Source organism: Schistocerca nitens, chromosome 4, assembly GCF_023898315.1.
Source record: "Schistocerca nitens isolate TAMUIC-IGC-003100 chromosome 4, iqSchNite1.1, whole genome shotgun sequence".
In the NCBI taxonomy this organism is placed as follows: Eukaryota; Metazoa; Arthropoda; class Insecta; order Orthoptera; family Acrididae; genus Schistocerca; species Schistocerca nitens.
Genome location: NC_064617.1, coordinates 288,631,827 through 288,647,194, shown reverse-complemented (window position 1 = coordinate 288,647,194; position 15,368 = coordinate 288,631,827). Strand labels below are relative to the sequence as shown.

Genomic DNA, 15,368 nt, shown 5'->3' with positions numbered 1-15,368 from the left:
TCTCAAGAGTTTAATGGCTATTTTATATGCGAATGGGGTTTTTCAAGTTTCATAAATATGAACAAAAACGATAAAGTGACTTAAACAGTAGGGGAGGAACGTTTTAAGAAGAAATTGTTGGTCCTTTTGGAGAAAGCACAACATAACGAAGGATGTAAATCAATCTATGTAAGGAACAGGTTTGTATTGTAGCAAACACATTTTTCCAGCATAAAGATATACATAAATGCACATGGGAAGAACCTGCGAGGATCGCAAATCGATTACAGACTTTATGTTAGTGGGGAAAAAAGGAAGACAGTACTGGCAGACGTAAGAGTATATAGACAGCCAGAGAGCGCCAGTAATCGTCATACGGTAGCGGGCAAAATATTACATAGAAAGGTAAGACCAACTATCACGAAACTGAAGGATGAACTTACAGAATATAAAAAGGGATGTTTAAGACAGACCTTCTTAGACAATATATCGTCAAAATGCTATACTAAGCTAGGCTCCACAGTAAATGTAACATGGAAATGTATAAGATCTGGCAACTGTGTACTGACTACTGGAAGAAAGTATTCTGGAAGCAGCAAGATATGACCTCGGAGAGGATGGAAGAAGAAATATGTAGAATAGTTTGCCAATGACGTAGAAGACATGAATCAAGAACAGAAAAAAAAGCATGTGTTAAGCGGTTAAGTGAGACGTCAGAATCAAGAGACTTATATGTCAAGAGCAGACAATAGGTTAAAATGAGGATCAGGATTTAGAGGGATGAACTTCGGAACAGCATGTGCGGGAATAACAGTAAACTATATAATAAGTCTACTGAAGCATGAAAGCATGGCAAGGAGTGTTAGAACATTATATAAAATTTCCTGCTCAAGAATAGATAGAACATCATTCAACGTCATTGCAGGAAAATAATTTGGACTACAAGAGAGAAAAAGTGAAGGTCTTAGAAGAAAATAATATAGAAATAGAGGGGTAGGATGTGAAAGCAGCATTGTCTAAAACAAAAGTAAATAAAGGCCCAGGACCAGGAAATATACGAATGGAATTTCTGAAGTATGGAGGAAATGTAGAAATAAGACATCTGCAGAAACTTTTTGGGAAAATTGAGGTGGGAGCAGATGCACTTAGGGAGTAGAATTTATCATGTATCTCCTGGATATATAAAAAAGGTGGCAAGAGAGTACGTACAAATTATAGAGGAATAGGTGACCCAGCAGCAGCTAGACTTTTCTCCAGTATTTTGAGTAAAGAAATAGAAAAGGGTGCGTCGGCTTTAAGTGAACAGCAAAATGCTTTAACGAACGGACGATCGTGTCTTGATGACATTCACTGTGTCAGACAGTTATTGGAAAAATACAGAAATAAAAATAAAAGCGTATGACTGTGACCCTAGAGTAAAATTATGGGAAACAGTGAGACGTATTAATGTGAGAGAAAAATGGATTAACCTGGTTAAAAAGGTATACAGGAACACAAAAGGTGTGATTAAAAAGGGGAAACAAATTTGGCCGAATTATTGTCGTTGACAAAGGTCTAAAACAAGGTTGTGGAATATCACCTATTTTGCTTGATATTTATTTGGAACAGGCACTGAATGCTTGGAACAGGAAATGCTCAGGCATGGGAATAATGACTGGTGATGATACTCTTCACTCTCTTTCATTTGCGAACGGCCGGGTAATATTCTCACAAATTGAAGGGGATATGGAATATAATCTGGAAAGCTTAAAGAGTAGTATAGCAAATGGTGTTTGGTAATAAATATCGACAGGATTTGGTAGAAACTGATACAGAGGAAGAACAAAGAACATACAGTATTCAGCAGGACACTAAGAAATATTTCATAGTGTGATAGAGAACATAATTCTATATGAATCTGAGATGAGGTCTCAAACAAGGGAAGTTAGGGAGAAAATTACAACAGCGGCACTGGACTGTCTGCACTTGACAAGGCAAGATAGGATACGAAATGAGCAGGCACGAAGGCGAAAGGAGACAACGTGTTCCATAGCAAACACTTGGAGAATAGAGCGATTCAGCGGTATGGTCAAGTAGTACAAGCCTTAAATAATAGACTCTCTTAGTGAACTCAAGTCTTATGGAACTAATGACTTTACTCACAGCTGGTTTGATTCACACTTTAAAAAAAGAAAAACAGAATGCCAAGTTTGTGCTGAATAATTTAGACAATATCGGGAAGCTAGTAAATATTTGTGACTGGAACTAAAAAAAAATCGCAAAGGGCGTCCCACGAGGTTTAATTTTGGATCCACTCCTATTCCTTATATATGTGAATGACCTTCCACTTAACATTCAACAAGCAAAATTGGTACTTCCTGCAGACGATACAAGTGTTATAATAGATCGCTTTAAAGAGGAAGCAACAGAAGAGTTGGTAATGATATTTTACAAAGATTCTCTAAAAATGGACTCTCCCTAATTTTTTTTAAAAAAGATGCATTACATTCAGTTCCATACAACAAATAGAGTCATATCAACAATTGATCATCACATGATCAGCAGTCAGAAAATAGGGCAGAATGCTCAAATTATATCTTTTATTCATACTGATGAAAACATGAACTGGATGAAGCATATGACTGAGATTCTCAAGTAATTTGGTTCAGCTACTTTTGCTCTTCTCGTAATTGCTAATCTTGGAAACAAACGAATCAACTCCCTGACATATTCTGCAATTTCCATTCAATAATGTCACGCGGAATAATTTTCTGTGATAACTCATCACTTAGAAAGAAAGTATTGATTGTACAAAAGCGAGCAGTAACAATAATATGCGGTGTTCACCCACGAATTTCATGTAGATACATAGGCATTTTATTGCGTCGTCACACTACATACTCGTATATTAGCTAACGACATTCTTCATAAATAATCCATCGATAAGTTGAGAAGAAAAACGATGTACATACCTACCACACTAGGGGGAAAATGACCTATATTACCCACGGTTAAAGCCCAACTGTTAAAGCTATCAGTGGCTAAGATAGGAGTTCAATAAAAATTTTTGATCATTGGCCCATTAACGTAAAAGCTGAGAGCTAGAGAAGTCAGTTTTAAATCTAATTTAAAATCTTTTCTCCTGGGTAACTCATTCTGTTCCATTGTTGAATTTTTATTTATAAACTGGTAGCCAGGAAAAAATTTAAAAATTAAATTTCAGTTGTAGCTGCATGAGTAGGTCTAACATTATTAACATTAATCATGTACACACATCTTGTAAACTGACTCGTTCCACGTCATTTCGATAAAAGAATCATTCAAATGATCTATGGAACACGTAACTAACTAATTAACTAGGTCGCCAAGGAAGATTCTAAACTGGGAGCCAGCCAGAAGGAGAATGGGAAAAAAAGCGAACGCTAAGACGCTCAAAATATACACAGAAAGAAATTGAAGACAGAAATATAGCGCCGGATGATTGTATCGAATAAGGCACGTGGAGAAGAAGATTCCAAACCGGTTAGGGAATACAAATCGGACTTAACTAGTAATGAGTGAATACGTCGGAGAGGACATTTCAAAGGAATGTTAATAAATCCTACACATACATTTACACATGTACTCTGTAAGCCAACATACAGTGCATGGCGAAGGGTACCTTGTACTAATACAAGTCATTTCCTTCACCACTCTATGCACAAATGCAGCCAAGGAAAAAAATGAAATGATCGTATGGCATTGTTGGCCGGGATGTGCCATTCGGGTTTGGCTGCCAAGGGCAAGTCTTATTTCATTCGGCGCCACACTGGGCGACTTGCGGCCGATGATAAAGATGAATTGATGATGAAGACAACACAACACCTAGTCCACGAGCGGGTCCAGTGCATGGGAGGCAAGCACGTTACCACCCAGCTAAGCAGGCAAAAGCCATGGCATTGTGATAGACACATATATAGATAGCAGCAGTACCACGTACACAAGGTATGAAAGGGCAGTGCACTGGGTGTGCACTCTACTCAGGTAATTCATGTGGAAAGGTTTCCGAGGTGATTATGGACGCACAACTTCCCGCGGAATGGCAGTTGGAGCTTGACGCATGGGGCAATCCATTTCGGAAATTTTTAGGGAATTCGATATTCCGACATCCACAGTGTCAAGACCGTGACGAGTATAACAAATTTCGGACATTAACTCTCACCGCTGCCATCGTAGTGGCCAAGGGCCTTCACTGAACGACCGAGAGCAGTGGCGTTTGCATGGAGTGTCAGTGCTAACAGACATGCAACACTGCGTGAAATAAGATCAGAAACCAATGTGGGCCGGACGACGACTGTACCCGTTAGGATAGTCCGGCTTAATTTGGTGCGGACTATGGCATCTAACAACTGACGGGAGTGCCTTTGCTAACAGCACGACATCGCCTGCTGCTGCTTCGTTACCACATCGGTTGGATCCTAGACGGCTGGAAAGTCGTGGCCAGGTCAGATGAGTCCCGATGTCAGTTGATGGTATGGTTCGAGCATGGCGCAGGCCCCGCGAAACCATGGATCCAAATTGTCAACAAGGCACTGTACAAGCTGGTGGTGGCTCCATAATAGTGTGAGCTGTGTTTACATGGAGTAGACTGGATCCACTGGGCCAACTGAGCCGTTCACAGCCTGAAAATGGTTATGTTCGACTACTTGGAGACCATTTGTGGTCGCTCAGATGGAATTTCCGTGGATGACAACGCGCCATGACACCGTGCCGCAGTTGTTCACGATTTGTTCGAAGAACATTCTGGACATTCGAGCGAGTGATTTGGCTACCCAGGTTCCCTGACATGAATGCCATCCAACATTTAAGGGATGTAGTCTAGAGGTCAGTTGAGTCCATGTCACGTCGAGCTGCTACACTATGCCAGGCCAAAGGAGGTCCGACACGACGTTATGAGGTATCCCATGACCTCCGTCACCTCGGAGTGCATCGTTTCACAGGAGCCCTAATTTCTTTTGTCTTTACCTTGTATGTTGGTGGCAATAGCGCCGTTCGGCAGTCTTTTGCCAATGTTCATTCTCTAAACTTTCTCAATAGTATTTCGCGGAAAATGGCTCTGAGCACTATGGGACTCAACTGCTGAGGTCATTAGTCCCCTAGAACTTAGAACTAGTTAAACCTAACTAACCTAAGGACATCACAAACATCCATGCCCGAGGCAGGATTCGAACCTGCGACCGTAGCGGTCTCGCGGTTCCAGACTGCAGCGCCTTTAACCGCACGGCCACTTCGGCCGGCTCTTCTTGAGTTCACGGGAATTTCTGTAACTCTCGCGTCTTGATATAACACACCCGTAACAAACATTGCAGTACACCTTCGAATGCTTCAAGCCTTCCTTTAACCTTACTTGATTGGAGTCCCAAATGCTCGAGCAATGCTCAAGAACTGGTCGCACAAGTGTTCTGTATGCAGTCTTCTTTATAGATGATCTGCACTTTCTTAGAACCCTCCCACTAAACTGAAGAGAACAATTGGCCTTCCCTAAGAGCAACCTTACGTTCTCGTTCCACTTCACGGCTCTGTGCAACGTTACGTTACGTTAATCGACGTGACTGTGTCAAGCAAAACACCGTTAATACTGTATTCGAATATTATAGAATTGTTTTTCCTACTCGACACATTAACATACGTTTTCTCACATTTAGACCAAACTTCCATCCATAACACAAAATGGAAATTTTATCCAAGTTATCCAACGTGCTCCTAGGCTAAACGGCGACACATCGCCGTACACAACAGCTTCATCTGTAAATAGACACAGATTGCTGCTTTACCTGCCCGTCAGGTCGTCTTTTATATGGACAACAAGAGCACTCTTATCACACTTCCCTGAGGCACTCGTGACCATATCTTTGTTTCCAAAGAACAAGCATTCGGGAGGACGACGGTTCAATCCCGCGTCCGGCCATCCTGATTTAGGTTTTCCGTGATTTCCCTAAATAGTTCCAGGCAAATGCCGGAATGGTTCCTTTGAAAGGGCACGGCCGGCTTCCTTCCCCGTCCTTCCCTAATCCGATGAGACCGATGACCTCACAGTTTGGTCTCTTCCCCCAAACAACCCAACCCCCAAAGAACACACGCCGCGCTGGACAACGAACTGGGTTCTCTTACTTTACCTCATATATCGTATAACTGACAATGTATTCCGTATGCTCTGACCTTTGTTTACAGTCTGCAGTGAGGCACTGTGCCAAACGGTATCCAGAAATTAAGAAATATGGACTCTTAATGTTGCCCTTCATTCAAAGTTCGAACAATATCGTAAATAAATTCAGTTTATTTTAGGTACATTTATTATTTTCAAGCGCCTCATTAACAAATAAGACCTTTGGCACCAGCATATTTATGTAGATAGAGGTTGGTAGAGAACAGCCACTGACCTGCAATCAGCATGTCCAAGTAGGTCATCTCCTGAATCGCCTCGTAGGTCACCTCTCCCCCGTGGCGGGCGAGCACCGCGTCCACCTCCTTGCGGGCAAGCGTCTGCATTGCTGGGTTGAGGGACAGCTCGTGCAAACAGAAGCTCATGGCCGACGAAGTCATCTCGAAGCCCATCGTGAACGCCATCATCATCTGCGCCACCACCAGGTTGTCTGTCACCTCTGCAACAACAGCATAATCTCTAGTGATCTCTTGCATCACACATGAGACGCCTGTTGAAATTACATTCATATGTTGTAATTCGTATAAATGTCGACTGTATCTCATTTGATACATCTGACATAAGGATAATGTTAGCTATTTATCATTCTCATAATAACTGCTAGTTGTGAGAAGCAACCAGGAAAAAAACCATCTCCTTGCACTCTAGTAAGACTTCAAAAACGAAATAAATTTTATTTGTTCCAAAATCAGTACTTAAATCTGGTTAACAATTCCCTTATACCAGTCCTACTGGATAAAATAATCTGCAAGTAATATTTAATTCCTTAAAGTCGTGTGTTCTTAGGTGTACGACGATGTACAGAAAAGTAATTCCTCCAAATTTTTTACGTGAAAACTCTTAAAGCTTTTTAAATAAAACAAACGTTATGAACGTTCTAAATCTTTATTCTTCATGTCTACATATTTATTTCTCAAACTAGCTTAGCGCCCGCTGCTTCGTTCGCGTAGACTGCATAGCCTGCAGAGATTTTTTTATTAATATTTAATCGAATTTTTATGTTGTTCACAAACTGCAACGCCTTCTAACCTTTTCAAGCCATGTACGCATAGTCTTTTCCGAATGTCTGACCAAAAAGCGGTTCTGATAACTGGAGTCTAAAGTTTTTGTTAATCATGCCTTTTGCGTTCTTGAGTAGGTATTTCTATAGCAGCTTTCATCCCCTAAAAATATTTCTTTATCTCTAACCGAGGAGTAAAATTCTTATTTTCATAAATTTAGCTTTAAAATTTCCAGAAAAACTGAAACACATATTTTTAATTTCTAACCGAGAAGTCAAATACCAATTGTCATAGATGTAGCCTCAAAAATTCTTTAGAAGTTCTTTGGTAATTATTTATTTTCAAAACAACTTCCACCCACTATTTTACCACCATTGTGGTTGAATTTCCAGAAAATGCTGAAACACGTATTTTTTGTAGTGCTTTGGTAATTATTTAGTTTCAAAACAACTTCCACCCACTATTTTACCACCGACAAAAATGCTGACACGCATTTTTTTTATTTTCTGACTGAGAAACCAGCTTTCGTATTTCTAGCTTCAAAATTCCCTTAATAGCCTTTTATCCCTTATTTCACCGTCTTAGGAGTGGAATTTCGGACAATCCGTTCTTAAACGATGCCTATAGTATAAGATCCACAACCTCTCCAAACTTCAAGTTTATATCCTTAGAGCCGACCGGAGTGGCATAGCGATTCTAAACGCTTCAGTCTGGAACCGCGTGACCGCTACGGTCGCAGGTTCAAATACTGCCTCGGGCATGGATGTGTGTGATGTCCTTAGATTAGTTAGGTTTAAGTAGTTCTAAGTTCTAGGGGACTGATGACCTCAGATGTTAAGTCCCATAGTGCTCAGAGCCATTTGAACCATTTTATATCCTTAGCGGTTTGGGCTGGGCGATGATGGGTCGGTCAGTCAGTCAGTTAGTCAGTCAGGACACTTCCTTTTATACGAGAGAAGAAGAAGAAGAAGAAGAAGAAGACACCGCTTCATTACTATCTAAGTGAGGTGCCGGAAGGTGCTCTTTAAGTTTCGGAAACAGGTGAAAATCGGATGGGGCCACGTCGGGACCGTATGGAGGATGATAGACGACAGTGAACCCAAGGTGTGTCATTGTTGTAGATATCGCAGCAGTCGTATGTGGTCTGGTATGTCACGTACAGGGAGAGTGTGCTCCGCGTATCGGACGAACTCTGAATTCGAAACTCGATTACAGCACGCTGTTAATCACACACCTACGTAGTTACGTTACAGACTGCCATGTCACACGCTACAAGTCGAAGCTTTCGACCGCCAAAGAGCTGCAAATACGCAGACATGAAGAATGAAGAGGAAGAATCTTAATAGCGTTTGTTCTATTTAGAAATTTTTAAAAGTTTTCACATAAAACATTCGGAGGCATTACTTTTCAACACGCGCTCGCGAATTTGATCTGCTGAATCTCAGTGACCACACTCATCTCGTACACCAGTGAGGAAATAAAAGACAGTACCATCTGAGCCTGTCAATTCGTGTATCTCTCCTTTAATAATCTATTCAAAATGACCAACATATTGTGCACAATTAAAATTTTCGGGAAGTATATAAAAAAGTAAATTGATTTACTGCTTTCAAGTCTATTTGATGCAGAAACCGCACTGCTCTTCGGAGTGCTATCTCATGCTAACAGTTCCAACAGTAGTGTGAACAGGAAAGAAAAGGAGAACAAAAAAACACTCAAAATCATAATGACCATAGGCCATGCCTTTCTTCCAAGAGAGCTAGTCTCGTCAAGTGTTCTGTGAAGTTTGGAAGATACTAGATGAGGTACTGGCGGAAATAAATCTAGTCCAGATCGTGAGCCACCCTTCGATTGGTCAGTCGGTAAGGCAGTTACCCGCAGAAGACGAAGGTCCCACTTTCGAGTCTCGGTATAGCACACAGTTTTAACTCGCCACGAAGTTTAAAATCAGCACACATACAGCTGCAGAGTGAAAATTCAGTCTGGAAACAATTCCTCGGCCTTCCAGAGGTGCTACGCCCGCGAAGTGTTGCAGTGAACTTCAGTGAAGTTTGGAAAGTAGGAGATGAGGTAGTGGCGAAAGTAAAACTTTCAGGGTGGGTTGTTAGTCGTGCTAGAATAGCTCAGTGGATAGAGGACTTTCCCGCGAAAGGCAGACGTTCCAAGTTCGAGTTCCGGTTAGGCATACAGTTTAAATCTGCCAGGTACTTTTATATCAGCACACATTTCGCTGCAGAGTAAAAGTTCGTTTTGGATTATCATGCCGGCCGCGGTGGCCGTGCGGTTCTGGCGCTGCAGTCCGGAACCGCGGGATTGCTACTGTCGCAGGTTGGAATCCTGCCTCGGGCATGGATGTGTGTGGTGTCCTTAGGTTAGTTAGGTTTAAGTAGTTCTAAGTTCTAGGGGACTGATGACCTAAGATGTTAAGTCCCATAGTGCTCAGAGCCATTTGAACCATTTTGGATTACCATACCTTTGCTAAGACACCTTTAAACACCTGTAGTCATTAACACTGTAACAGCCTTGTTGTCACTAGTCGCTCAAAGCATTTGTGTTTTCTGCAACAGAATATTCCTACCACGTCTGAACAGTTCATCCCACAAGAGGGAACCTAATGTCATCGTGGACGAAACATGCCACATAACGCCTGGATATATGAAAACCCCGACTTAGGTCTACTAACGGATTGATATCCAAGTAATCAGGTAATGTGTTATACAAGCAAAGTTCTAAGAAATATGTGAAGCAACAGGTTTAATTGTCAGCTTCATCGATTGGAGACCTGCGTTTCCGGAACCCCGTTGACATGAATTTTTTATGTTTGTTACTACATGAAGAACCCAGTTCAAAAGTATTGCCCCGTATTTTCGATATACATAGTTAGCCAATTCCCTTATACACAGTCAGAACCCTAAAAACTATCTCCGCTGCATGTACTCACCTATCGCCTCGCCGTTTTTTCCAGATATGATACCGCCGTCTTTCAGTTCCAGCATTAGTTGTACCAAATCTTCCCGATGGATGTTGTTCTTCTTCCTGTAATCTATAGTTTCCATGACTATCCGGTCGAAAAACTCTCTCACTGTGGTGCTGAATAATTTAACGCCAAAGAAGGATCCGATTCTCGGTAACGTCAAGTATAACAGTGCACTGGAAGCCTTTTTCTTCGTATTCGGAACAATCTGCGAAGAAGAGAAATGTAATGTGAGTGCCCCAGAATAAAGAACGAACAGGATCATCTGTGGCGGGTTTCAGGGACCATAGGGATGTACAACTGTCACTTTTATGTATGAAGAATATATTAGAAATAGGGGCTTTTTAGCAAGTGGTGTACTTACAGAACTAGCTGCAACTGTTAACGACATGCAGGGGAAAATAAAAATCGAACTTCCTCAGTCAGTGATTCGCATAAATTAGGTTACACATCCTTATGTTACAGGGTATGTTTCTTTATACAGGATGAAGGAAACTGTTCCCACTTCGATTTCACAGCGCGATTCCTAGCACACTAGCAATGCAAAAGGAAGTCCCGTATAAAGTTTAATCCTGTGCATGTTTCCGGCAGAAAACTGACATAAAAATGGCAGTTTGGTAGGGCCATAATCAGATGCATTACGAGCAGGTTCATTTAAAACGGCGTAGCAGAGCTGCAAGTCGATATTAGAGTCGCACCATAGGAAGGTCATTACAAGAGTTCTGCGTATTGAGCATGCGCGAATGTTACGGTGGTGCGATTAAGTTGAAATTCGTATCAGTCGTGAGCGAGACTTCAGGCGTGATCGTCACAAATATGTTTGCTGGTTGACGTGGCCGTGACGCGAGTGATTCAGTTTTTAAACGCAAGCTGAAACCGAGTCAGATCGGATTACACAAGGTAACTATCGTTCCTACATCAAAATCGAATCCCAACGTGGAAAGAACCCAACGGACACTTACACCGCTTTGAGACGGGTATGTGGGAATAAGGGTATCACAGTGGTATGACTGTTTTCATGAAGGTCGAGTAAGCACTGAGGACGACTCAAGAAGTGGAAGGGCATCAACTGCAACAGACTGCCCCTCTCAACTTATTGTTAATGACACTTTGAGAGAGGATTTGACGAAAAACATGTGAGGAAATTGCATATAGGCCTGAATGTCTGTTACTTCAGCATACATAATGATAACTGAAAAGTTACAGATGAGAGAAGTTGCTGCCAAATGGTTTCCGCATGATGTGAGTGAAGAGAAGAAAGCAGGTCGTAAAAGAATTGCTTGAACATTATCGAACAGAAGGAGAACAGTTTCTGCAAAGGACTGTTGCACTTGATGAAACCTGGATACGAAATTTTGGGCCAGGACTGAAGTTTCTTAAATGGAAAAGTTAGATTCCCCACGACCAAAAAAATTCCGCCTCCAACAATCAAAGGTGAAACTGATGATGTTCTATGCCTTTGACACGAATAGAGTCAAAGCTACAAATAATCTGCCCTAGGGGGCGTCTGTAAAAGGCGCGTACTACAAGCTAGGGTACCCGTGGTCTAGGGGTAGCGTCTTTGGTTCATAATCAAAACGTCTTCGGTCCCGGGTTCGGTCCCCGCCACTGCCTAAATTTTGATAAATAATCAGCATTGGCGGCCGAAGACTTCCGGCATAAGAAGTCAGCCTCATTCTGCTAACGGCCTTGTCAAAAAGGACGGAGGAGCGGATAGAGGTTCAGGGCACTCTCTTGTCCTAGGGGTGGGAAACTGCCCCTAAAGGCGGAAGAATCAGCAATGATCAACGACATGAGGATGCAGAAGGCAATGGAAACCACTGCATTAAAGACACGTAACGTGTATTCACAGGACATGTGGCCTGTAATTGAAGAAGTATCATGATGATCTCTCGATTGGCAAAAGATTCCGGAATAGTCCCCCATTCGGATCTCCGGGAGGGGACTGCCAAGGGGGAGGTTACCATGAGAAAAAGATTGAATAATCAACGAAAGGAAAACGTTCTACGAGTCGAGGCGTGGAATGTCAGAAGCTTGAACGTGATAAGCAAACTAGAAAATCTGAAAAGGGAAATGCAAAGGCTCAATCTAGATATAGTAGGGCTCAGTGAGTGAAGTGGAAGGAAGACAAGGATTTCTGGTCAGATGAGTATCGGGTAATATCAACAGCAGCAGAAAATGGTATAACAGGTGTAGGATTCGTTATGAATAGGAAGGTAGGGCAGAGGGTGTGTTACTGTGAACAGTTCAGTGACCGGGTTGTTCTAATCAGAATCGACAGCAGACCAACACCGACAACGATAGTTCAGGTATACATGCCGACGTCGCAAGCTGAAGATGAACAGATAGAGAAAGTGTATGAGGATATCGAAAGGGTAATGCAGTATGTAAAGGGGGACGAAAATCTAATAGTCATGGGCGACTGGAATCCAGTTGTAGGGGAAGGAGTAGAAGAAAAGGTTACAGGAGAATATGGGCTTGGGACAAGGAATGAAAGAGGAGAAAGACTAATTGAGTTCTGTAACAAGTTTCAGCTAGTAATAGCGAATACCCTGTTCAAGAATCACAAGAGGAGGAGGTATACTTGGAAAAGGCCGGGAGATACGGGAAGATTTCAGTTAGATTACATCATGGTCAGACAGAGATTCCGAAATCAGATACTGGATTGTAAGGCGTACCCAGGAGCAGATATAGACTCAGATCACAATATAGTAGTGATGAAGATTAGGCTGATGGTTGGTTGGTTGTTTGGGGGAAGAGACCAAACAGCGAGGTCATCGGTCTCATCGGATTAGGGAAGGATGCGGAAGGAAGTCGGCCGTGCCCTTTCAAAGGAACCATCCCGGCATTTGCGATTAGGCTGAAGTTCAAGACATTAGTCAGGAAGAATCAATACGCAAAGAAGTGGGATACGGAAGTACTAAGGAATGACGAGATCCGTTTGAAGTTCTCTAACGCTATAGATACAGCAATAAGGAATAGCGCAGTAGGCAGTACAGTTGAAGAGGAATGGACATCACTAAAAAGGGCCATCACAGAAGTTGGGAAGGAAAACATAGGTACAAAGAAGGTAGCTGCGAAGAAACCATGGGTAACAGAAGAAATACTTCAGTTGATTGATGAAAGGAGGAAGTACAAACATGTTCCGGGAAAATCAGGAATACAGAAATACAAGTCGCTGAGGAATGAAATAATTAGGAAGTGCAGGGAAGTTAAGACGAAATGGCTGCAGGAAAAATGTGAAGACATCGAAAAAGATATGATTGTCGGAAGGACAGACTCAGCATACAGGAAAGTCAAAACAACCTTTGGTGACATTAAAAGCAACGGTGATAACATTAAGAGTGCAACGGGAATTCCACTGTTAAATGCAGAGGAGAGAGCAGATAGGTGGAAAGAATACATTGAAAGCCTCTATGAGGGTGAAGATTTGTCTGATGTGATAGAAGAAGAAACAGGAGTCGATTTAGAAGAGATAGGGGATCCAGTATTAGAATCGGAATTTAAAAGAGCTTTGGAGGACTTACGGTCAAATAAGGCAGAAGGGATAGATAACATTCCATCAGAATTTCTAAAATCATTGGGGGAAGTGGCAACAAAACGACTATTCACGTTGGTGTGTGGAATATATGAGTCTGGCGATATACCATCTGACTTTCGGAAAAGCATCATCCACACAATTCCGAAGACGGCAAGAGCTGACAAGTGCGAGAATTATCGCACAATCAGCTTAACAGCTCATGCATCGAAGCTGCTTACAAAAATAATATACAGAAGAATGGAAAAGAAAATTGAGAATGCGCTAGGTGACGATCAGTTTGGCTTTAGGAAAAGCAAAGGGACGAGAGAGGCAATTCTGACGTTACGGCTAATAATGGAAGCAAGGCTAAAGAAAAATCAGGACACTTTCATAGGATTTGTCGACCTGGAAAAAGCGTTCGACAATATAAAATGGTGCAAGCTGTTCGAGATTCTGAAAAAAGTAGGGGTAAGCTATAGGGAGAGACGGGTCATATACAATATGTACAACAACAAAGAGGGAATAATAAGAGTGGACGATCAAGAACGAAGTGCTCGTATTAAGAAGGGTGTAAGACAAGGCTGTAGCCTTTCGCCCCTACTCTTCAATCTGTACATCGAGGAAGCAATGATGGAAATAAAAGAAAGGTTCAGGAGTGGAATTAAAATACAAGGTGAAAGGATACCAATGAGACGATTCGCTTATGACATTACTATCCTGAGTGAAAGTGAAGAAGAATTAAATGATCTGCTGAACGGAATGAACAGTCTAATGAGTACACAGTATGGTTTGAGAGTAAATCGGAGAAAGACGAAGGTAATGAGAAGTAGTAGAAATGAGAACAGCGAGAAACTTAACATCAGGATTGATGGTCATGAAGTCAATGAAGTTAAGGAATTCTGCTACCTAGGCAGTAAAATAACCAATGACGGACGGAGCAAGGAGGACATCAGAAGCAGACTCGCTATGGCAAAAAAGGCATTTCTGGCCAAGAGAAGTCTACTAATATCAAATACCGGCCTTAATTTGAGGAAGAAATTTCTGAGGATGTACGTCTGGAGTACGGCATTGTATGGTAGTGAAACATGGACTGTGGGAAAACCGGAACAGAAGAGAATCGAAGCATTTGAGATGTGGTGCTATAGACGAATGTTGAAAATTAGGTGGACTGATAAGGTAAGGAATGAGGAGGTCCTACGCAGAATCGGAGAGGAAAGGAATATGTGGAAAACACTGATAAGGAGAAGGGACAGGATGATAGGACATCTGCTAAGACATGAGGGAATGACTTCCATGGTACTAGAGGGAGCTGTAGAGGGCAAAAATTGTAGAGGAAGATAGAGATTGGAATACGTCAAGCAAATAATTGAGGACGTAGGTTGCAAGTGCTACTCTGAGATGAAGAGGTTAGCACAGGAAATGAATTCGTGGCGGGCCGCATCAAACCAGCCAGTAGACTGATGACCAAAAAAAAAAAAAAAAAACTACAAGCTGCTTCTACAAAATGTTCTGCGGCCGAAAATTCGTCAAAGAATCACCAGCTTTCTCCTCCGAATGCGAAAACATTTTGTTGACACCGACCTACATAGGGAGGAACGATCACCACTATAAAATAAGAGAAATCAGAGCTCGTACGGAAAGATATAGGTGTTCATTCTTTACGCGCGCTATACGAGATTGGAATAATAGAGAACTGTGAAGGTGATTCGATGA

The 15,368-nt window shown here is 41.9% G+C and overlaps 1 protein-coding gene across 2 annotated transcripts in view; it reads right to left on the bottom strand.

Annotated features, from left to right (window-relative positions):
* LOC126252908 (probable cytochrome P450 6a13) overlaps window positions 1-15,368 on the bottom strand; it is a 111,122-nt gene that overhangs the window by 13,502 nt on the left and 82,252 nt on the right. For both annotated transcript variants that reach the window (XM_049953887.1, XM_049953888.1), the window contains exons 3-4: window positions 10,103-10,343; window positions 6,378-6,599 (exon numbers count right to left, since the gene is read on the bottom strand). In XM_049953887.1, the coding sequence (XP_049809844.1) occupies window positions 6,378-6,599; window positions 10,103-10,343 (463 nt within the window). The remainder of the gene's footprint in view (window positions 1-6,377; window positions 6,600-10,102; window positions 10,344-15,368) is intronic.